Source organism: Copidosoma floridanum, unplaced genomic scaffold (genome assembly GCF_036245765.1).
Source record: "Copidosoma floridanum isolate Cflo_tuat_1 unplaced genomic scaffold, Cflo_Japanese_pri ptg000020l, whole genome shotgun sequence".
In the NCBI taxonomy this organism is placed as follows: domain Eukaryota; kingdom Metazoa; phylum Arthropoda; class Insecta; order Hymenoptera; family Encyrtidae; genus Copidosoma; species Copidosoma floridanum.
Window position 1 is genome coordinate 37,001,647 of NW_028321897.1, and position 25,655 is coordinate 37,027,301.

The 25,655-nt window shown below is 32.6% G+C and overlaps 1 protein-coding gene across 1 annotated transcript in view; it reads right to left on the reverse strand.

The window, feature by feature from the left end:
* LOC106641747 (acyl-CoA Delta-9 desaturase-like) overlaps positions 1-18,310 on the reverse strand; it is a 387,601-nt gene extending 369,291 nt beyond the window's left edge. Inside the window, exon 1 of the mRNA XM_014356261.2 lies at positions 18,053-18,310. Within this exon, the coding sequence (XP_014211747.2) occupies positions 18,053-18,227 (175 nt within the window). The 5' untranslated portion in view covers positions 18,228-18,310. The remainder of the gene's footprint in view (positions 1-18,052) is intronic.
* Between the last annotated feature and the right edge of the window lie 7,345 nt (positions 18,311-25,655).

Here is a 25,655-nt window from a genome sequence, read left to right on the forward strand (position 1 = left end):
TGAAAATTAAAAAGTTTCAAAAAACACTGAAATAAAATAGGTAAGATAAAAATTTTTAAAGTAACATATGAGCCTGTAAAATATCGAAAAACCTAGATTAGAAACTTTCTACGTGTATATATATATATATATATATATTGGGACGTGGCGAATCGAAGGTGTGTATAAGCACGTCACAGAGCCCTTATTATCGCAAATAAACGGCAAGAGTCTCAAAGATAGCTTTCTCTTTCCCTCGTGTATGTGGCTTACTAAGTATAACACGCAGAATTTCGATACAAGGCCTGGAGGCCGTAATAATACAAACAATCTAAGAGCTCGGCTCGACTCTCCCTCCCGTGGTCCTACAAAGGCACCTTAGTAATGTGTACATGAGAAATATCATGAAAGTAGGTTGTAGGTCCGTGAGCGATAGCTGTCAGTGTATTGGGAAATAGCTTGGTAGCAATGGTCGACCGGTGAGGCCGTGTTGGGTGGTGTGTGTGGCAGACCGTAGAGAGTACGTTGCGCCTTCGCGGCCAGACAAGGATAGACACTTGGGCTCTCTGCGAGGCTGGTACTGGTGCTGCACGACGTGGCATCGTTAGACTCTCGCCTGCCGAGCCACTATGTAGCCGCAACACTGCAAGCTAGTGCCAACACACAGCCTCGACGACGTTCACCAGGTCGCCCAAGCTCTCCGCTGCCCGTGACGCACGCAGCATCGCCGGGAACAAGACGATTAGTCCGGCCGAAATATTGAACTGGTAGGTGACGCCAGGTTATCTTAGTAATGTGCATACAGTGAGTGAAAGTGGTCCTCCCATAACTACCCATCCCTAAATTTTTAAATAGAGTTAACCCGAAGCACCCGTATGGAAGTTATTTAAGTATAGCAACACACAGATTAGTAAGCCACATCATAGGGAGCGTCCTCGTGGTGTGCCAATCGAATCTTATATTTCAGTAATTAGGTGGATTTTAATAAACACTCAGTTCACAACTAGACGCAAAGTGTTATTTTCAATTGGAAGTGCGCCGTGCTAATTGTAGTGGCAGCAGACTAGTGCCGTTACATAGGTCATAAAAAGCTAGTCCACGATACTTGCTATATTGCACTACATGCTGCTGCAGTCAGCGCTGTACACTGCCGGCTGAATCCCGGTCTCTTTCCCTAGTAGAATCTAAACATAATATTATACTGAGTGTTGCTATAAATAACTAAAAAAAGATTAAGGTAAAAACCACACACACACGCTAGTCGTAATCCCCAGCTAGCGTGTCACAATATATATATATATATATATATATATATATATACTAGCGACCCCCCCGTCTCGGCTTAGCCCGAGACTTACTAAATGGAACACCGTAGTGTGTTGACATGTAATGTGAAACGTTTTCAGTTAGAAGTCTTACATTTATTCCAGACACTTCTCAAAACAAAAATCTTTTTACTAAAAACATATTTGTTTGCAATCCATACAGTTTATTTGGTGAAAAAATAAGCTGTAAAAATTAAAAAAAAATATAGTTATGCTGAAAATTACCGTGCGTTCCTTATGCCATAAAATAATCGTTGGCCATAAGGAGCAGTTGATTTGCAGTTTTTCCCGTGTTATCTATGGAAAGGGCTATTTTTTAAAGATGTTCAGATTTTACACTCCTAAAAACATAAATTAAAAAAAAATTTTTTTTGGCTTATGTAACAACTTTATTAAAAGAGCAACAAAGTCCTGGAGCTTAATCTATACGTTTTTTATTGCCAGAAAGATACAAATATATTTTCTTCTTATATAAAAATCTGAATTTAGATCTTTAAAAATTTAAGAGATTACTATGAGGGTAAAATGAAAAGCTGATCTCTCACGTAATAGATTCTTTATTTGTTGATTTTGAGGCTGCTGTTCCAATCTCGATAAATTTTCTACGTCAGTTTCTTGACGCCTAAGTCAACTGGTATTTATTAGATACATTTGAAGTCTTTCTTCCAATTCACCCTCTTGCGACTTTTGGCATGCTTAAAATTTTTGTGACTCCTAAAGTCTGTTTTCTGTCAACTTTGTTAAGTTCTAATATATTTTTTGGCAAGGTAGTTTGACGTACGATGGCCCTAAAAAAGACCTGTGAGCTTTTTAAGTTAACTCTTTCTTGACTTCAGTTAACAGCAATTGTGACTGCCTGGATACCTCAGGGTGATCTTCTCTGGCTTGCTGTTGAAGACCCAGACTAATCGGAAGAAAAATTACAAAGTCCGAAGCTTTGAAGCTAGTTGTAGTGCTCTTTCCTAACGTCTCCTGGTATAACGTCCTGGTATAACGTCGAAGACGTTGGTGTCTAAAGCACCTTTTTTTTGCAGACTTAGTTGTTTTGATGATCTAAGGTGGAGAAATTAGTAGAGATTGGTTCGTGATGCTTGCCCGTTGGAGATTCCCGTTGGCTCAAGTTCTTTTTTCCTTCATAGCTGTTAGGTTCACCTAGCGCAGATCTTGGACAGGATCGGTGATTCCTGGTTGAATGCTTGGAGTCGAGAAGGTTATATAGGGTTGTCGGTCACCGGGTTTCCCAGCCTTCTGACGAACAATTCTGCTCGTGACGTCTGCCACGGAATAACTGACTTGGTTTAACAGTGGCTGGATTTACGTAGTCTTTTAGTCGATGAATAATGTTTCCGGAAATAATAGTAAAAATGTATTTGTTGGCAAAGTAGTTTAAACTTAGGTGGCCCTTAAAAGAACCGATGAAATTGAAGGTTAAGTAATGAACGTAAATCCTTATATTGGACCTAAAAAAGGCCAGGAGTAAAATTTCTAGTTCTTTTCCTTTTTATTATTCTTGATGATGGAGAGCCAGCTGTTGGTAGCTTGACTCTTACCCTCGAACTCTATGTATAGAGACCGTACACGAGGGAGATACGCCACTAACCAAAATATATGTCGTCTTCAGGTCGTTCCCCGGATAACCAACTTCTTATGTTAGTCGGGAAAGTGGGCCTGGAGAATACCTTCTCTGAGGGTATGCCGTTAGAACGACTACTAAGAAGTTGCTCGTTGTACGTTCCCGTACTCTTCAGGGCTGTCTTTCCTCGCTTACATTTGTAGTGAAAAAATAGTATACGAAACTCGTTCGAAAAGGCTTCTTAACGGACCATGTTACGGTCCTTGCCTTCAGTTCGTGCCGTAAACCTCTCGGTTCGTAAATCGAAGCCTTTGCAAACTCATACGTAATATACTTTAGCATATTGGTGGCACTCGTCAATCCTAGAGGTTCAGGGTGAAGTAGACCTAGATCACTTGCCCATTGGAGAAGAGCGTCATCGGTAATCGGGATACCCAGCTGCACGACTATCATTTATATTCTCGATGCAGCTCGACGAACTGCCAGAAGACGATTGCAGAAATTTTCGTAACGCTCTGGCCTGTTATAACCACGCTTATTTAATTCTGTTGTAGGTAGCTTCGATTTTATGTCGACGCCGCACAGTGGGCAAAAACGTGATTTTTTGTGAATAAATAAAATTGCACGCGCTGTAGTAAGCTGATTGAGATGACTCTTTTTGTAACATGAAGGTGACTAATTACAGAATATCAGAAAATTGGTCTGAAGTAAAAAAAAAAATACTAAAGGGGTGAAACAACCCCTGAATACTACCCTCTTGACTGCCGCGTAAAATAATAATTCTACTGTTAAAAAATACATCTTGACTTGCTTCTAAATATAGTGTAATAATATGTTTTCGAGGTTGCTGAACACCAAGCCGATGTCAGATTTGCATAATTCGAAATGGCGGATCCAATATGGCGGCCAAAAAAAAAATTTTCATGAAATTCTACAAAACTTCATACATGGGGGTTTTTAAGGTCGCTGAACACGAAGCCGATGTCAGATTTACATAATTCAAAATGGCGGATCCAATATGGCGGCCAAAATAATAATTTCATGAAATTTTACAAAACTCTATACACGGGGGTTTTTAAGTTCGCTGAACACGAATCCGATGTCAGATTATTCAAAATGGCTAATCCAATATGGCGGTCCCCCCCCAAAAACAACTTATGACGTTCTACAAAATTGTATACACGGGGATTTTGAAGGTCACAAATACAAATATATTTGTAATAGCTCACTCGATAAAGCGGTGGAAAACAATAAAATTGTGATCATCTTACTGCAGAAACTTTATGGCAGCGCTACTGCAGCTCACGAAATATAGTATCTAATTGACAAAATTGCCTAATTATACTTGAACAATCCCCTTAAAATCTAATAAATAACACTTTATTACAAAAATTTTGGAGGCTTCAATATATTAAGTTAATAGGTATAAAGTAGATAATATTTTATATTCAAAGGTATTAAATACATTTCATTTCTTGCAATATAATGTATAGTGCAGATTATTACAAAAGAATCATGTGTTTTAAACCTGTTAGAGTATTTTGTAGTATTATTACATACCTATTTATTTTGGAATCAATAAAGGAGTAACTTTCATTATATAATTGTTGTTTATACCTCATAGATTGACATAAATTAAAAAATGTAACTACACATGTATTAGGGGGGTATATAAAAAACAGTATCAATTAGAAAAATGTGTTACTTTAATATTTACATATTTTTAATAACATATACTTACACAATTAGATTTAAAATATTAGCAATAAAAAAAAAAATTTTTAAAAAGCTTCATATACACTCCTCATATTACTCTTCACGTCCAGCTAACTCGTATTCTTGGGCATAGTAACTATTATTCTCTCTATGATCAACAAATATTACAATGTACTGTGATTGATGTAATACAAGGTCAAAAATAGTTTATTAGTCCAAAAAGTTATAGTTAAAAGAATTTTTTCATATTTTCTGATGTATATTACAGTTAAAAGAAGCGTTAAATGTTATCAGCTAACTAAAGTTAACTCAAAGTATACTAATTAAGTACAATTTAGAAAATACATTCAGCCATACGATAATCCATTTTATACATTCATAGATTTTTGCGGGATTTTTTAAATTTAATAAAGCCTTGACATCGAATTATTTTTTTTTTCAATTTGGAAATGTAATACTTTATTTGGTGAACTGCAGTAGCACTGCCATAAAACTTCTGAAGTAAGATGATCACAATTTTATTGTTTTCCACCGCTTTATCGAGTGAGCTATTACAAATATATTTGTATTTGCGACCTTTAAAATCCCCGTGTATACAATTTTGTAGAATGTCATGAGTTGTTTTTGGGGGGGAACCGCCATATTGGATTAGCTATTTTAAATAATCTGACATCGGATTCGTGTTCAGCGAACTTAAAAACCCCCGTGTATGGAGTTTTGTAAAATTTCATGAAATTTTTTTTTGGCCGCCATATTGGATCCGCCATTTTGAATTATGTAAATCTGACATCAGCTTCGTGTTCAGCGACTTTAAAAACCCCCATGTATAGAGTTTTGTAGAATTTCATGAAAATTTTTTTTTGGCCACCATATGGGATCCGCCATTTCGAATTATGCAAATCTGACATCGGCTTTGTGTTTAGCAACTTTGAAAACATATTATTACACTATATTAGAAGCAAGTCAAGATGTATTTTTTAACAGTAGAATTATTATTGTACGCGGCAGTCAAGAGGGTAGTATTCAGGGGTTGTTTCAACCCCTTTAGTATTTTTTCTTCACTTCGGACCAATTTTCTGATATTCTGTAATTAGTCACCGTCATGTTACAAAAAGAATTATCTGAATCGGCTCACTACCGCGCGTGCAATTTTATTTATTCACAAAAAATCACGTTTTTGCCAACTGTGCGCCGCCTAGCGGATCCTACTGAAGTCAAGTGAAAAGCTGGTGTATTTTTGCAAAACTTTGAGCTTATTTATTGCTATTGTTATTTAATTTTTTAAGATAAAAACAATACTTAAAACATCTAGGATGTGTCAAGAATTGGTATGCAAAATTTCAGCTAAATCGGTTCAGTAGTTTTCGCGGTTAGCGATTACAACGGTTTTAGCGACTTTGCTTTATATATTAAGTAAGATATGTACAGTTGACACAATAACTTCCCATAGAATCTTCAGAAATTTTCAAAATTCAACGAAAACAGATATTGATCAAAAATATTAGGTAATTTTTTATGTAATGGACGGATGCAACTTTGATCACTTTCAAAAACATCTACATTATAAACACTTTCATTATCCTCATTGTCTCTAGTTATTTTTAAAGCACGATATACTTATGTATTTTCTTGCTAGTTAAGGACGCTACCTACTTCTACATACAATAATAGCACTTAGACTATTCTGAATCCACTCATATTTCTTTTAGCATGTCTAGTAATATCAAATATTAAGGAAAAACAGAACAAAAAATTATGTTATCATGGGCTTTGATTGGATGGCTGCCAAATCAGCAATTAAAACCATAAGAAAAATAATACATTTTATTAAATCTTACAGGACTAATAAAAAACTATTTCAAACATTATTTTGCAAAGATTTAACTCCTATTTTAACCGTTTTTAAAGATTTAAAAATTACAAATTTTTCAAAAATTCCTTTGAAAATCACTTATCAGGATAGTATTTTAGTATGCTTATCTATTTTATTTAAAGTATTTGTAATGTAGATACCTATTGAAAAATACATTAATTAGGCAACGTCCTCAAGGATTTGTTTAAGCAAATAATAACAAAACTACGTAAAACTTAAAAGTGTGGTAGATTTTAGTATTCAACAGTTATTTACAGATAAAAAAAATTTTTTTTTTTTAATTTGTAACTTCATGTGTTTATCCATACAGCATTGCGTATGGGATCACCAATCCAAAACGTCTTGTGTAAAATCACATTTAAAACCACATAAAATGCCATACGACTTTCTCGAAGTAATTATACACGGAATTGTGTTAACTGTTTTTTAGGTAGGTGGCCTAGTCGAAATTTTTGCTCGGAAATATGAATAAACGTGACGTTCCCAAACGGCGCAAAAATATAAAAGTATAAAACTGATAGTAGAGAAAACAAGACAACAAAAGTACATGCAAAAAATTTTAAAAATGTAAAGTAATGAATACACATTAATAAATTTTGTATTTTTCAAGTAAAAAACTGTAAATTGCAAAAAAAAACATACTTTAGAAAAATACTTTCTTGACCAAACCTTTTATAATCTTCGATTTTTCCATGAGTCCCACAATCTATTGTTTTTCCTTTAATTTAAAAAAATTTTAAAAATATGAATAAATTTGTTGAATAAATACTGATTTATTTTAAAAGTAACAAATAAATTATAAGGTTATAAATAGTTATTTCCAGATAAAAAAGCTGTTCTTTTAAATTGTACTAATTTTTAAGTTTTCGGAAAAACAATTATCTAAAAAAATAAGTTTATTTTATTTATTATTTATTAATGTTGTTTATAATTTAATTAAATAAACTAATATACAGTGAATAAAAATTAAGTTTTGAACTAAATTACTAAGCACAAAATAACATGCAGTAATCGAATTTTCTCTGTAGGGACCAATCATAGCAGATAGGCAAGGACCTTAAATATAGTGCAGGAGTTTTTTTTATTATTATCATTAGTTAATAGAAGGTAAAAGAAATTTTATTTAGAATGCGTGGTGGCCTGGCATTGTGTGGTGCAAAGGGGACCAACGCTGGACAGTACGGCGAGGGGTTGAGATGAGGTGGCAGTCACATGCAAAATCTACCTCTGTGACACTTTTTTCTAAGGTCACCAATCTAAATCTTGTATTTACTCCCATGCATAACGTACCTACAGAAATATTACTTAAAAAAGTATAAAATGCTTACTTTTAAGATTTGTCGCCAATGTAAGCTTAAAATGTTATCAAGTGGCGCAATTACACCATGCAGGCAAGTTTTTGAGGACAGCCGTGACGCCCACGTACACTATTTGCTTCTTAGGTAGGATTTGTAGTTTTTAGTGAATTTAAATAGATACTTTAGAGAGTTGTGTATCAGGATTATTTTAATGTAATTGTAGTTTGTACACTTGGTAATAATTTTAGTAGAAAAATGAGAAAAAATTACAATAAATATTAGAAACAAGCTATCCACGTAAGTGCTTATATAGCTTTTCTTCTTATTGTCTTTAGCATAAAAAGCCAGACTTTCAGTATAACTACATATAAATGTAACTAATGTAAGCAATTATGCAGTGTATATATACACATAATTATGTAGAAATCGATGACGATGTATCGTTAGATGCGTACATGTGCACGCATGTGTGTACGAAAGACAAATATAGACAAGTTCATACTATTATTATTGTAAAATATTGTACCAAAAAAAAAAAAATTTCTTTCACGATAAGCTGTGCTGCCATTATTTTTATCCCCCTCAACAGCTTCTATATTCGCTATGCGCCTATGTCAGGTGGTGCCGTCGAGTGAGAGAAATTGTCCCTCGCTAAAATCGCCAGACTGCATGGAGCCTTACAGGAAAACTTTTTAATAAGTTTAAAAGAAGTTTATGAAGAATGGATTGACCAAATGAATCAGTGATTTAATTGTGTATTATGTTAATGTACAGTAATAAGTTTTGGTTGGCGTTGTCATATGTACTACAAGATTGGAAAAAATAAAAACATGGATTGCGACTGAGCTAACACAACATGTATGTGTATACACATGCTTGCACTTGTATGGAGCTTGAGAAACACAAGTACTGCTTACATTTATCTATTTCTCACAACACAGTGTTAAAAAAAAATTAATACTAATGACAGGTTAGGTTAACTTTTACAGATTTATACTACGTTTTCATGGATTATTTGTGTTTTTTTAGCTTTACACAAGTGTAAGCACGTATATGCACTCAAATATGCTGTGTTCTTATAGTCGCAATCCATATTTTCATTTTTTCCAATCTTGTAGTACACATGGCAACACCAAACAAAATTTATTACTGTACACTAACATAAGACACACTTAAATCATTGATTCATTTGGTCCATTCACTCTTAATGACCTTCTTTTTAATTTATTAAAAAATTTTCCTATAAGACTCCATGCATTCTGGCGATCTTAGCAAGGGACAGTTTCTCTCACTCAATGGCGCCACCTGACATAGGCGCATAGCGAATAGCGAGTAGTCTGTTCCTATTGGGATTAAAATTCTGTCAATGTATATCCTCGTGAACAACGCATGAAGCTATGAGAGAAGGTTCTTATCAAGTGCTCTATTTATTTGGGTTACTATTGAATTAAAATATTTGGTCTCAAGAAAGTAAATTTTAAATATGAGATAACAACTTAATGAACATTGAATATGCTGATGAACATAAGTTGTACTTCAAAATTGTTTTGTTATCACTGTAAACATATGCAGTGTATGGTATAAGTAAGATAGTAGTATCTCTTACAGCAAATATAAATGGAAAAGTATATTTAAAACTGGAAAAAGTGGGTAAGCTTGTACAAAAGGTTTGACAGCCCTCATGATAAGAGAGAGTAACAATTCGATAGTACAGATTTTTTGGTCCCTCAATGGATACTTTAATGCAGTCAATCCTTTCGTGCAAGTGCTGAAGGTTTTCAGAACATAATGGTATGTTCTTTAAGGAGATTCTGGCACGAGACAAAGAATGTTAGGTGACTCCAAATAGAAATTATATTTTTCTTCAGAACATAAAATGTGGGTATGAGTTGTTTAAATATTTTACTTGACTTATTTTAGAGAAAAAAATTATTTTTTTCTACAATTTAGCATTTGTTCTTATGGAGGTATTTATTTTATTTTGACAACATATAACTTCTTACTTTTTTTTAGGTTAATCGCGGGATGGTTTCTTGATCTGTTAATTTTTTTAATAAAATTGTTTTTAACAAGAAGATATCTTTTAACTGCTTTAAAAAGTTTTGATTCATTTAAATCGTAGTTTTAATGCAATTTATTAACGAGCCCCTATAAGAGGCGATGTTAAATTGTTAAATTAAATTAGTCTTTTTTTAAAAATACGTTTCGGAAAAAATGTTATAGAAATACAATAACTTTCAATATTTTATTTAAAAGAAAAAATTTTGTTTCAACCTTATTTATCATTTATTATTTTCTCCCTTGAACCTCCTTAGTACATCCTCCTTACTTGGAAAATTCAGAACACATTTTTAATATGGAAATGTACTTCTTACTATCTGGAAAATATTCCAACAAACTTTTGATAATATAAATATAGGCCTACTAGAACAATTCTTTACACAGCAAGAAATTTTATTTTTTTTCTGAGAGTCTACACTCAATTTGTTTTAGCTTACCACTTATTTTCATATTGGCTGTTATTTAACCTACTAAAATTAATTCAGTTATATAAGAACTTTAAATGAAGACAACAATAATACAAGAGTCTTGTTTACACTGTTTATTTTTTGTAAGAGCCTACTCTTTCAGCTAAAGAAACGAGCCTGTACGAAGCTCTGGTATAATAGTTACAATCTTATTAGCCACAAATAAATTGTTAATACTATCAATGAGTATTTAGCAGAAAAACCGCATTTCAAGTGTTGGTAGATGGACATTACCAAAACTTGAACTAGTTTTATACTTCTCATCTACCGTTATAATGTGTATTTTGGCTACGATTATGAAGTAATGAATTTTTAAATTATTTTTATTGTACATTGAGTAATGTACACAAAGAATCACGCAAATACGTTGAAGACCTCACTTAACCTTTCTGTTCAAGATCACTTTGATTTTTTAATAGCCTTAAAAAAAATGTTTTACTAAAGGATGGATGGTTAAAATTTTAGCAAGCATCGGTTACGCTTAATTTTTGCTGAGAGTCTTAGCAAAACGTAATAATCAGATATTCTGGTTGTAATGGGGAAAACCATAATAAAACATCTATTTTAACAGTGACTATTTTAAAAAATTATAGATGATAGTATTGTAAAACTAGCAGCCCCCCGTCTCGGCTTCGCCCAAGACTTACTAAATAAAACACCGTAGTGTGTTGACATGTAATGTGAAACATTTTCAGTTAGAAATTTCACATATATTCCTGATACATCTCAGAACAAAAATCTTCTTATTAAAAACATACTTTTTCGGAATCCATATAGTTTATTTGGTCAAATGATAAGGTTATTGGGTTGTAAAAACTTAAAAAAGTAATTATGCTGAAAAGTACCGTGCGTTCTTTATGCCATAAAATAATCGGTGGCCATAAAAAGCCGTTGATTTACAGTTTCTCCCGTGTAATTCACGAAAACGGCTTTTTTTTTAAGCTGTTGAGATTCTAAACCCCTAAAAAATTTATATTAAAAAAAAATTTTTTTTCTCATATCTCACATTTTTATGACCAGAGCAACAAAGTCCTGGACCTTAAACCCTACATTTTTATTGACACAAAAACACAAATACATTTTCTACTTATTTAAAAATCTAAAGTAGGATCTTTAAAGATTTTAGAGATTGCTGTGAGGGTACAATGCAAATCTGATCTCTCACGTAATAGACTCTTTAGTTGTTGATTTTGACGCTGCTGTTTCAATCTCGATAAATTTTCTGCGTCAGTTTCTTGACGCCTCAAATTGTATTCATTAGATACATTTGAAGTTTTCTTTCCAATATACCCTTTTGCGACTATTGGCATGCTTACGACCTTTATGACCCTTAAAGGCTATTTTCAGTCAACTTTGTTAATTTTAATATATTTAATGGCTAGGTAGTTCGACGTCCGATGGCCCTAAAAAAGACCGGTGACTTTATCAAGTTAACTCTTTCGTGACTGCAGTTAACAGCAATTGTGACTGCCTGGATACCTCAGAGTGATCTTCTCTGGCTTGCTGTTGAAGACACAGACTGATTGGGAGGAAAATTACAAAGTCCGAAGCTTTGGGGCTAGTTGTAGTGCTCTTTTCCAACGTCTCCAGGTATAACGTCGAAGACGTTGATGTCTAAAGCACCTTTTTTATTTGCAGATTGAGTTGTTTTGGTAATCTTACGTGGGGAGATTGGTTAGTGAGACTTGTCCAGTGGAGGCTGTCCCGTTGGCTCAAGTTTTTTTTCCTTCATAGCTTTCATAGCTGTTATAGGTTTGCCCAACGCAGACCTTGGAGAGGATCAGTGACTCCTGGTTGAGTGCTTAGAGTCGAGAGGGTAATGTAGGGTCGTCGGTCACCGGGTTTTCCAGCCTTGGAAAGAACAACTCCGCAGGTGACGTCTGCTAGTAAATGGCTGACTTGGTTTAATAGTGTCCATCTTTAGTTAATATAGTCTTTTAGTCGACGAATCGCTTCCGAAAATGGTGATAAAAATGTATTCGTTGGCAAGGTAGTTTACACTTAGGTGGATCCTAAAAAGAACCGATGAAATTGATCGTTGAGTAGGGAACGTAAATACTTATAATGGCCCTAAAAAGCACCAGTGGTGAAACTTTCAGGCTATTCTTTATTATTATTCCTGATGATGAAGAGCTGGCTACGGGTAGCTTAATTCTTACCCTGGAAGTCTTGATGTACGGAGACTGTGATGAAGGGAGATACGCCGCTGACCAAAGAATATCTCGTCTCGGGTCGTTTCCCGGATAACCAACCACCACTCATCGTTAGACAGGAACATGTGGGTAAGCGCGTTGGGGACGTGACGACTAAGAAGGTAGCCGTTGTGGCTGCCCGTGCCCCTCAGAGCTGTTTTCCCTTGCTTACATTTGCAGCCACAAATTTTCTAAATGCACCAGGTGAGATGGTGGGACTACCACACAACTCTGAAGAGTTGGTGCAGATTGTGCTCTGGCTAGATATATCTCGATGTCTCCTGGTATTGTGGCAGAGACGGCACCGGTTGGAATTAATTTTTTTTTTTTTTTTTATCGCACTCGTTGAGATTCAGGGTGAATGGACACCTAGGTCCCTTCTCCTTAGAAAAGAGTGTCGTCCGTAACCGGAATATCCAGCTGCAAGACTACCATCAACATTTTCTACACAGCTCGTTGAACTGCCGAAGTTCAACTACATCACTATCGAGACGCTCCGGCTTATTATAGCCACACTTATTTAATCATGTTGCAGGTAGCTCCGATTTTATGTCGTCGCCACTTAGCGGATTTTACTGAACTAAAGTGAAAAGCTGGCGTATTTTTGCAAAACTTTAAGCTTATTTATTGCTATTGTTATTTAATTTTTTAAGATAAAAACTATACTAAAACCATCTAGGAAATATCATGAATCAGTGTGCAAAATTTCAGCAAAATCGGTTCAGTAGTTTTCGCGGTTAGCGATTACAACGGTTTTAGCGACTTTGCTTTATATATTAGTAAGATGACGAGAAATGAAATATTGTAAAACTACATGTCAATTAAAAAAATTAAGAAAGTAGATTTAACAATTAGTAATACTACAATAGTTATACAGTTAACAGTAAAGAGAAGGACAGATTAAGGTACTATAAGAATGATTAATTATAAAATACCAAATGCATGACCAGCATGTTAAGTAGACATAAATAATAAAAAGTATAAGGTTATAAATGAGGTAGTTAATCACGATTGTACATCAAAAGGTCATCATACAAATATATTACGTTAATATTTCCACTGGTTTCATATCAATGACGAAGATGTCGTCCAAAACTAATAGCCAAAAATGCTAAGGATCTCAATACTTTATTTTAAATACAAATTTTAAGTTTTTTAAGGAGTTTACTAAAATATGGGTAAGTTCAAATGTAAGATATCGTAAGCCAAACCAGCCTTTTTTAAATAGAACAGTCATTTATGTTTTATAATTATTAAATAAGTAACGAGATTAACAAAAAAAAGTCTAGTTTTTATACACTATTCTTAATTTCTATCACAACAAGCCTCGAAGGGCTTGCGACGCTAGCCAAAAGTTAGTTTGACATCTAATTTTACAACTAACTTCAGGACATTTTATACAATCTCAGGTTCAATTAGATATAATTGAACCTTTAATTTGATACTAATCGCTATCTCCCTTTTATAACAGAAGTATTGCAACACTGAGACAATGTCAATATTTAGTTACAGAAAAAATTATGTATATATTTTACAAAACTATTACATCTGTAAAATATGTAAGGCTGGCTTTATAATGTTATGTGGCGAACAATTAAAATTTAGTTTAGAAAAAAAATCTGTGTTTCATTTTCTTACATGAAATAACTTAGAAACTAATTGTCTTGATAGTTTTGTTATCTGTTTACTTATCTTCATTAGTGAAAATATTTTGTGTATCCTTCAAGTATTTCTTTAAAGTATTTAAGTGTTTATGCTTTAGGCAATAAAATGTTTTTTATTCTAACGAAGCAAGGTTATAAATACATTCAATTACCACGGTCTATCAACAAGTTATTTCATACTTTGACTTGTATAATTCACCTACAAAATTAAAAATGTGACATATGTCATTGCTGATGTAACCATTGTTATTTTTTCACAAAACGAATATTTTTAACATGTCTGCGTGTACAATTAAACAGCTTATAAGCTTTTTTTAAACGTAAATGTTATTTTTCACAGTTTATATTACTCGTCAAAAACAGTATGATACTAAACCAGCAAGTCATACTAATTTTATAATTTTGCAAGATTTTGAACTTTTTCCTGTTATAAAATATTTATTTTGTTTAAACGTTGCAATAATCGTAATTTAGATTTTTAACAATGTTTAAGCAAAACTACTTTTTTAATAACGTTAATACTTTTGAGATCTTCTGTTTTGTTAAAGACAAAGTATTATACATCTTACAAACGGCAACTAATACTACCAGTATAGTTGTTGCTTTTGAAATGACTACTGTATCACATAGCATTGTATTGGGTTGTGATTTCTGTATTCTTGGCTTATATTTGATTGACACCAAACTCATCGAACTTTCAGAACCTTCCACTTTCAAAAAAGGTGAGTTTTTTAATGACGATGTTATATAATTTTTTTTCTCAGCATCAGATTCAAAATTTTACTAACATTTTTATAAAAGTTAAAAGTACTTTTCTGCCCTAGGCTCCAAAGTTATTTACCAGGCGCAAAGTGTGCCCACAGGTGGAAAATTGCACTTTGAGCCCTTGGGAAGAAAAACATTACACCCGACTCGGGTGCCACCATACAACAATCGCACCCTTCGGGTGCTCATCTTTGTACTTCGTGCCCTAGTAACGTAATGTACCATTTGGCCAAAATGTTTCTAAAAGACCTTTTTCTTACCATGGGCCCACAGTACAACTGCCGCTTTGTACCCTCGGGTCATACTTTTCGCTCTTGTTATAACTTTTGGCCCATGGGTGGAAAAGTTTTCTGGCCCCCCTAAGCCCGAAGTACTTTTTTGCCCTAGGGCCCAAAGTAATTTACTAAGCACAAAGTGTACCTCCAGGCACAAAATTTTATTTTGCGCCCTCGGTAAGAAAAACATTATGCATAACTGGAGCACCAACCTACAACAAGCGTACCCTTTGGGTGCTCATGTTTTTACTTTGTGTCCTAGTGGCGTTACGTACCATTCTTTGGGTTGGCAGTAAGTGTCCTGCATATTGAATGTGTGTAGGTATGTGTTAGGCTGCAGAAACTATGAGTAACGGTGAAAATATTTTCTAATAGATAACTGTGCATTTAAAAAGACTTATTAATTGATAGAGAGTTAAACCTTAAAGTTTTTTCCAATTAAGATGAACAGAACATTATTCATTTGCTTTTACATGAAAAAAAATTTAAGAATCAGACTTTGTTTTAAACCAATCAAAGACAGGTAATAAAATATTTTTTTTTTTACGCTGTTTTAAAAGTATTGTAGAACGAGTTCTCTGTCATCCTTACTAACTATACTTCATATATTATTTATTTAAATAACACGAAAATTATTTAAACGAAAAAAATTTTTTTGACATTTTAATGGTAGTTTTCCTACGAGTTTAAAAAGTCTCTGTTTGCGAACCGAGACGTTTGCGGCCTGAGCCGAAGGCGAGGGACGTAACGAGGTTCGTAAAGGAGACTTTTCGAACGAGTTCCGGAAAACTGCTTTTTCGCCCGAGGAAGTACCAGCCTCCCAAAACCACCCGAAGGTGGAAAATACGTTTTTTAAATAAAAAAAAGCTAGAGTCATGGAAGCTTAAGAAAATAATTGTTTTATCACCCTAAGCAGGCAAAAGTGTTTGTTAAGTATTTATTAGTGGTCGAGGTATTCTGTTTGCTTATTAAAAAAAGCCTTTCATGTTTAGTTAAAAATCAAACTATAAACGTTATTTATAAGTGTCTGTACAGGGCTTATTTATTTCGTCATTATGTTAAATTTGTAAATCTATTATTAATGTATTACTTATTATTTATTCTTATCTTTAGAATGGTGTCAACACAGTTACAATTTTTTTGAACTGCATTTTTTAACATTAATTAAAAAAAAAAAACTCTCCAACATGAAACTATTGTACTTTGATTTTTAATAATCTTCTAATATTTTTTTTACATTACTTGAGGTACTGAACAAAAATAAAAATAACTGTTTGGGTAACATTGGGATACGTTTTTAACAAATAACTGTTTTGAACATATTTACACTACTTTTCTTTGTTTTAACTATTAATGGTACTATATGCTAGTTTTAGTACTCGTTTCAGTATCAAAAACTTATATTTTAATAATAATAAGTATGTTGAATGTGTCCAGAAAAAATAAGATTAGATAACATCAGAGCAACAATTATTTTACTAGACATAACGATACTAACCAAAACATATGTTAACCTAGTTTTGTATTTTGATTAAAACTAAAAACTATAAAAATTAATGCATTTTTTCTTTAACTTATGTAAAACATAAATTGTTATTATTCTATATCATATTAAAAAGTTGCCTACAAAACTGAAAATAAAAATATAATATTCCTAATGTTCAGAACATTGTTGATGTTTGCATTCAGTTCATGTTAATGATCCGTTTTAAATAACGATAATTTTTTTATTTTGATAAATTTTTTTTCTGTGCATCAATTGTTTTTTTATTAACAATCTTTTTTAAATGACGAGTGTACAAAGGCAATAAGGCTTTCAAGTTGATCTCAATCAATTAATAAACTTTGAGTTATCAATAAAATTAATTTCAAATTTCAGCCACAAATTATACCAAGATACATATTTCATCAATCTTTCAAGACTAAAGCATTTCTTATTTTTCTGGTTTGTATTAATGAATGATATCTAATCAAGTAGGGCTAAAGTAAATCAGTTCAGTAATACCTACAAATCAGCATGAGACAAAGATAATTCTCTATCATTTGTCATGAAGTTTATTAAAAAAAAAATAATTTTTATAGCTTATGAAGGTTGTCTTTCAAAAAAATTCTATTTACCATTATAAATCGCTTAACACTTGTGGCCTACATGTGTAAAATTAATAGAGTGTTTGTAGTCTGTTGTCTACATGCTTTAATTATGTTTTGTATGTGTTGTTGATATTTTCCTTGATAATTAAGAGTTAAGGCTGACATCAAACACATTCTGTAAATTAATTTAAAAAAATTTTATTTGTTACATAATGTGAGCATAACAATACATTGACGTATGGCCAACTAGCCCGGAAACACTGTTTTCTCTATCAAAAGATTCTATTAAACGTTATTTCCTATCAGGACCAAAAAAAGACAGTATGTAATATTATGTTTAGGTGCTGTACATCCTAGCATACATGTTATAATGTCTTTAACTTCACTTCAACTCAATGAATCATAACGGTGGCATAGCGGTAGAGTGGTAGCTTTGTCAATGAGTGAAGCTAAGCAACGTAGCGCTTAGCGTGGTTAGTACCTTGGATATTACTTACATAAGTGACTATTCAAGTATCGCTATTTGCCTGTGCTCCTGATTTGTCTGATTCAATAGCTAAGTATTTCTCTTCTGCTTTACCAAAGTGAACCTTGTCAACGTGACTGAGTCCTGGTATTCATAAGTATAGATACCCTGTCAGGACTCTGGCAACATGTTGACAATTTTTCCCAACACCACTGTATCCTTCTTTCCCCGTTCCCTCATATACTAGTTTTTCCAATTTGTGTAAAGAAAATAGTAAAATTTTTAGATATGCACTAAGACAACTTACCCCATACAGCTGTTTTCCAACAACTCAGGTAAGGAAACGTAATGAAACTGTAGATAGCGAGAATGTGGAAGATTGAAATGGTGATCACATTTTTCCAGATCAACTTTTGTCCTGAAAAGTAAGTACTATTTCGGTCAAACTTCGTAACTACGTACGCATTATTTGAGGACTTCATTTTGCAGGTAAAATATTGTTCTTGAAAACGTCAGTGTATTGCTTTTTCGTTACAGTTTCAAAGCTCTTGGACTGGCATTCATTATTTACCCTTTTGATGGCTCTCCAAATTCACCGATTTCTTAAGTCTTGGAGAAAAGCATAATATTATTATTCTTTGCTTATGCTGTATTGCAGAGCAAAGTTTACTGTGTATTTCAGTTTCTTATAATATATGGTTTGAATTTTTTCAACAATATTATATGGCAATGGTCCCCTCACGTGAAGTTAGAAAAACTTTTAACTGAAAGGCCCCGCAATAAATTAAAATTATGTTTGACCTTTTGTATCTAAAAATGTTTATAATAATAAGGTTAAAATTTATAATAATACATATAATTGTTGCATAACGATATATCAGAAGCGTTTTTGATAGAAATTATTAAGTTTTTGTAAGATTTATCAATTCAAACGGAAAAAATATATAAGACAAACTGTTCACGTCACATGAACACTATGGATAGAAGTTTTTAATCGTTATACTTAAGCATAAGAAACAATACTTTTTTTTTTTTTTTTACTTAATTAAGTTTGTATAATATATTTTTTATTACAGTCATACATGTAAAATTAGGTATTTGCTGTGTACTAAACTTTTGTGTTCAGAATAGACTATGAGTATGTTAATTATGTTCATGCCAATTTTACAGTACGTAAAAGTGTAAGATCGATAGATTAGAAATGATTTTTTGTACGATTAAAAAAACTATATTTATAGTGTTTTGTGTTATATTATTGTCCTAATGAAACTAAATTTTAAGCAAACTTAACAATATGAGGCTATGGTATTACCTTAATACTTTAAATATAATTACACAAAAAATTTTTTTACGTGATTAAATTGACATTTTATTTAAAACATTATAAGTCAATAACAAGTGTAAAGGGCCTATTATTTATTTATTCTTGTTTTCCTAACAAACATAGAACTTTATTTATTTTTCTAGCCAATATATACGTACTTTTTACTGGAAATAATCTAAATTTTATACAATTGTATTAAGATTATCATACTAAAGTGTGAGCTTAAAATTCATGTCAACCAATGGAGCTATAGAGAAAACAACTATGTGTAATGAACTTACTACAAAAAAGCTAAATGATGTTAAAACTTTTTTTTCTAGTAACTTACCAGTACTATAAGCACACTTTTGTGCAGGTGTGCAACTTAAAAGACTTTTACAAGGCTGTAAATTAAGTGTATTCTAGTAACAATTGAAAGTTTAAAAACTTATGGCAACACTAGCATTTGGACTGACTAAGGTATATGACTATGACAAGTGAAGCGTTTTTTTACTTTATTTGTTTGTGTCAAACGTACTCAAGCACTGTAAGATGCAAACAGAGATAAAATAGTGAGAGCTGTACACTTTATAATGTAGTTGCTTCTTTCAACAATATATACGGTGTTCTAATGTGACCACGTATAGCAGCAGAATAGAATAACTTTGATGTATGGTGGAAAGGGGAAAAGGAGGACATTGCCCGACTCTTGTTAAATGTAAACAGCCACCCTACATCCGTTTTTATTTCAAGAGTCTATTAAACCAAACCCTTTGGAGCATCTATACATTTAGTTTTGTATGCAGAACATGTCAAATAAAAAAAGATTTCTGATACTCTTTTTCTTAAACTATTGTTTCCAACAAAAAAAGTCCCTTGGTAATTCTTGAAAAATAATGAGTTGGTCAATAATGTTCACGTTAACGATAAGCATTATTAAATGAGTATTATTACCCTTACGATTAGCAAAGTCTAATTTTTTGTCAAAAATTTAATAATCATAGTGATAGAAATCCATACAAAAATAATTTTAAAAAAGGGCTAATAATCGTATCGATAACGTTTATAACAAATATTTTCGACTTATGTAAAAGGATGCATTCTCTTAAAAGTCGGGGTATACTTTTGTAATCAATTTAATAAAAAACATTTTCTTTCTTACCAAACGTATTTTTTTTATCACTCCAGTTACTTAAGTTTGAGTAACAAGTAATTACAAAAATCGAATGACTACAGAGTAATTTTCTAAATTATTAATTATAGGGCGTCTAAAATCGTTTTAAGGGAGTTGGATCGCTCCCATGGGGAAGTAAAGGGGAGCACGTGTATGTTCATAAGGCACCGTGCTAAGGTCTGCTGTACTAACCTAGCCTAAAAACATCCGCCCTTTCGATTACGGAAAATGCATTTGTATTTGACTCGCCAGTACTCGTTAACAATTAAATAAAATACTTCAAAAAAATTACAGAATATTCTTCAAGGTATCTCGTTTCTTATTGTATTAATCAAATAGCTTAAATGCTTTCTCTATGAGATATAAAATATAAAGAGTAAACGGTATAGTAAATATGATCTTTTTTTAATAAAAGTGTGCTATAAATTTTCGAAATTAGAGGTTTTAATGAAATATCATTAAAGTATAAAGTCTCATTAAGGCCTATACCAAGTTTGAGATCATAATTTTGAGTAGAATGGCTTCTAGAAGGGATTTTGTGAAAAGCTATCGCGCCACGTAAAAAGTCGAGCTGACAGCAAACAGTGTACTCAGTGCGTCCTTGTCTGCCACATGAATGAAGCATATAAGCAGAAAACAAATTTGTTTACGTTTGTGCAAATATCTCCATAACTGCAGACGCGATTTTATTGAAACTTTGCACGTATACGAATGAAGTTGTCATAAATAACATATTAGTTTTTCTAACCATTTTCATCGCTGTGTCAAGAGTAATAGGTATTTTTTTTCAACTTTTTTGATAACTTACATTTGAGCCCATGTTAAAGACGACAAAAAAGGGACACTTCATGAATTTTTTTCTCGAAATCTGTAGACGCGATTGTGCTCAAATTTAGTGACTAGTTTCTTTACAGTATATACTTTTTTTAAAATATTTTCATCGTTAAGTGAATTGCAACCCAACTCCCTTAACTTTCCATATGCTTTTATTAATCTGAAAAAACTGAAACCATCAAAACGTTAACAAAATTGTAAAAACAATTCAAATGTGTGCATCTGTGTGTGTGTGTGTGTGTGTGTGTGTAAGGAACTGTTTCTTTCAGTAAATATTGGTTAACAACTAACCGTGTGTACGTAACGTGTATATACCATTAACAACTATTAAGAAAGTTCTGTTGCTAAGAGAATTAACGTCAATATAATAATAATACTTTAAATAGAGATGAATTAGGGTATAAAAGACCTTCAATTAAAATTTTAAATCCCTTTAAAGCTTTTAAAGTGAGATATTGATAACTTTGTTTTTGAACTTTTAACTTGTAGTCTTATAAGAATCAACACTGTGCTGATACATCACCAACAATATCTGGATTATTGACGTCGAGATGTAATAAAAAATTTTTTTTTAAATAGCTAAAAACTTTGTCATTACTTAGCTTTACTCTCACACTCATTCATGGCTTATAGAATTAGCAATAAATTAGTGAATAAAATAATTCTGCTTTGACGGCTACTGTTAGTACGTCACGTTACATGTGTATGTATAGTCATACAGGTTACAAATACAGTTGATCTTATGCGTCAAAAAGGTTGAATAGAAGTGAACTTCCATAAGTTAGCTTTAAAAAAAAAGGTATTAGTCATTTAACACACAAAAAATTAAGACAAAGTAATAAAAAAGGTGTAATAATTTTGTACTTTCAAGATCCTTATGAAAATCTACACAAAATTATTAGTAAGACTATTAATGAATATATGAAAAAAAGTGATTGCATTACATTATTATTTGAAAAATAATTGGGCTAGAAGAATACATGACAAATTATGAAAGTTGATTTTCTCGTACATGAGAAAAAAAAACAGTCACTGACTAATGCTAACATTCTTTTTTCTAACGTACTTCAATGAAAAAATTGTTAGTAGTAGTAAAAGTAGTAGTAGTACTTGTAGTAGAAGTAGAAGTAGTTGTAGTAGTAGTAGTAGTAGTAGTAGTAGTAGTAGTAGTAGTAGTAGTAGTAGTAGTAGTAGAAGCAGAAGAGGTAGTAGTACTAGTAGTGGTAGTAGTATTTGTACTAGTAGAGGCAGTAGTACTAGTAGTAGTAGTAGTAGTAGTATTAGTAGTAGTAGTGGTAGTAGTAGTGGTAGTAGTAGTAGCAGTGGTAGTAGAAGAAGTGGTACCTTCGACATGGTTCTTAATTATTCTTTTTTTTTAGAAACATAATAACGTCATACAATTTTCCATAACTGTTATTGCACTAAGCTTTCCCCACAGAATAATTTGTTTTCATGTGTTAATACGCCATTCTCGATTGCTGTAAATTGCGCGCTTATTTACTAGTGGCATCACAGGCTGTGAGGAAACCATCAAAACTTCTAAAATGTTGTAAAAACAATTGAAAAGTAAGAAAAGATGACTTATACGTATGTATGTGTGTGTGTGTGTGCGAAAAAAAATATGATGGATATAAACTCAAATATTGCCATAATAGCTGCTTCGGCACACAGTACCATCTTCAGATGAATATTTAAATTTAACTTGACTAAAGTTCAATAAAAACAGTACTTTAATAAAAGACGGTACTGCGGTACTGTGTACCAAAACTGCTGTTATGGCAATATTTCAGTTTTAACAAAGAATGAAGATGATAAACTTGTATCCGTAGCATGTTTACGTGTAAGGACAACTAAGTTATCTTAAAAAAAAGATTTTGGTCATCTAACACACAAAAAACAAAAATAATGTAAGAAAGTGGTGTGATGATACTGTACATGAAAAAGTAAACCATTAGATTGTTCACAAAAAAAAAGGTTAGAAGAGTAGACTTCAAGTTATGGTAGTTGCTTTCCTTGTAGATAAAAAAAAAGATGCACTGACAAACGCTAAGGCTTTTTTTCCAACGTACTACAATAAAAGTGTTTTTAGTAGTAGTAGTAGTAGTAGTAGTAGTAGTAGTAGTAGTAGTAGTAGTAGTAGTAGTAGTAGTAGTAGTAGTAGTAGTAGTAGTAGTAGTAGTAGTAGTAGTAGTAGTAGTAGTAGTAGTAGTAGTAGTAGTAGTAGTAGTAGTAGTAGTAGTAGTAGTAGTAGGAGTAGTAGTAGGAGTAGTAGTAGTAGTAGGAGTAGTAGTAGTAGTAGTAGTAGTAGTAGTAGTAGTAGTAGTAGTAGTAGTAGTAGCAGTAGTAGTAGAAGTAGTAGTTACCTTGACGTGGTTGTTAATTATTACTTTTTTTTAGAAACATAATAACGTAACGTAATTTTTCGTAGTTGTCCTTGCACTAAGCTATCCGGACAGAATTGTTTGTCCTCGTTTGTAACTACACTGTTCTTGATTACTGTAAATTGTGCTACGGTTTACTAATAGCATTATGTATAAGATAAAGACTACATTATATATTAAATGTAGACTATAAAGAAAAATTTTAAACTGGCTAAAGTATATACTTATTATTTTTTTTAGGTTTTTGCATTGTAATGTATAATATTTGTGCCCTCATATGTAGTTCAGAATTGAGTTGGGATAATTTTTTTTTACTATTCATTTGTTACTATCAAAGCTGTGTTTATACGTACTACCTTGATTTGTGGAATATTGTATTATAAAAGAAATTTTATACAAATGAATGAACTGAAAAATGTTAATACGTGTGTTAAAGATGAAACTATAATTTTTTAACTGGATTTTTTGTAAGTCCATAAACATTATATTTTGCTACGATCGTATAGGATCGTAAGTTTTTATGAGTTATGATTCGGCAAGATCTAAAGTATGTCTGTAATATATTTCTATAGTAAGAGTTTTTTCTTGGTATTTGAGAAATGCTATGTAGTTAATACTATGTACCAGCCGCAACCTACGGTTTTTGAAAGATAATGAGAAATTGTTTCAGTAAAGTGCCATTTGTGGCAAGATGTGAGTAAATGTACTACCAGAAAATTGACCTTCTAAAAATGGACACTCTTACACAAAAACAATACCTGCTGCAACTTGCCCAATAGTTTTTTAACAATAATTTATTTTAGAAACGACAGTAATAGTTATACTTAGATATAGTAAATAGGACAATAACCTTTTTATTTTCAGAACTTGAAAACCACTTTTTTAACTCATTAGTTTATAATTAAGCTGTTCATAAACAATACAGCTACATTTCATTCACGCCTTTGATGTTGATATTTGGGCACCTTATCTAGGCTTCTCTTTATATTATTTAGTACAGGAGATTCCGTAAGATCTTAGGTATAAATCTTCGCTATTTATATGATTAGTTTCGTAACTTAGTTGTTAGTTGTAGACTTAGTGTAAATCTTTTGCTTGCAACAAAACAAAGTAATATAACACTTAAGTTCTGTGTTAGTAAGAAAAATAAAAAAAGTAAAACAAAAAAATGATTGTTTTATAGACTACTTAATGGCCATAATGACCAAGAATAAGCAAGTGCGAAAATTCTGCAATTATGTATTAGAAAATTATAAAGCCCCTGATTCGCCTATGCCCCAATACTTGAGGCACGATTTTGATCCTTAATATACCGTACCACAAATAAATGTAATTAGCCTAGGCTGCGTTCACAGTGGTAGACACTAGTATAAAACTAGTGTCAGGGCTGAGCGTGTAACTTGAGCCATGTCGTAAATATAATTGGCATCGGGTCAAATATTATATTTACGACGTTTCATAAAAAGCAAAAATCTTAAATTTGGTGATTTTACGCCACATGTCCCATCGTTGCTGTGAAAAGGGTGTGTAGACGTGCAAAAAATACTTCGACACCGGCAAAAGGATTTGACTGGGGCCATTCGGGTGTAATATTAAATATTTGTTCAAAAGTATCTTACCACTAGGCATGCATTATCTTAAAACTCGGGCTGAATTTAAACTTGATTTGATTGTTAAGACACGTAACAGAAAAAAAAAATGTTAAAGTGTGCGATCTATTTCCTACTAGTTTGAAGGCATTCGGTGTAGGTATGCGTCTTACCTTGCGGGCTCCACTAGTTTAGTAAATTGTAGCGCGCTCGCCAGGAATCGATATTAATGGCTTTTTAAGAGTTGATCGTGACCGGTGACCGGTCACAATACACTCAGAAACTCAGTGGTTCAATCGGGGAATCCAATAATCGTCGACTTCGACGAGATAAGTCAAAGTAACGTGGCGTCAACTTAACCTTTTATCCCATATTTAAAAAGTAAATAACGTAACAAGACCAATACACTTTCCGATTTATCGAATTCACCGATTGATCCCCTGTTGGAGGATCTGATCGCGATGCTTCGATACAGCCTGATACTGTTCTATAAATCTCGAAAATAGCGCTCTAATTGGTTAGTTCCAGTGATATTCGATGGAATACTTAGTTCAGAATAACTGACCAATCAAAGAGCTGCATCGAGTGATATCGGGCTGTACCGAAGTATCGCGATCAAAAGCACAGGG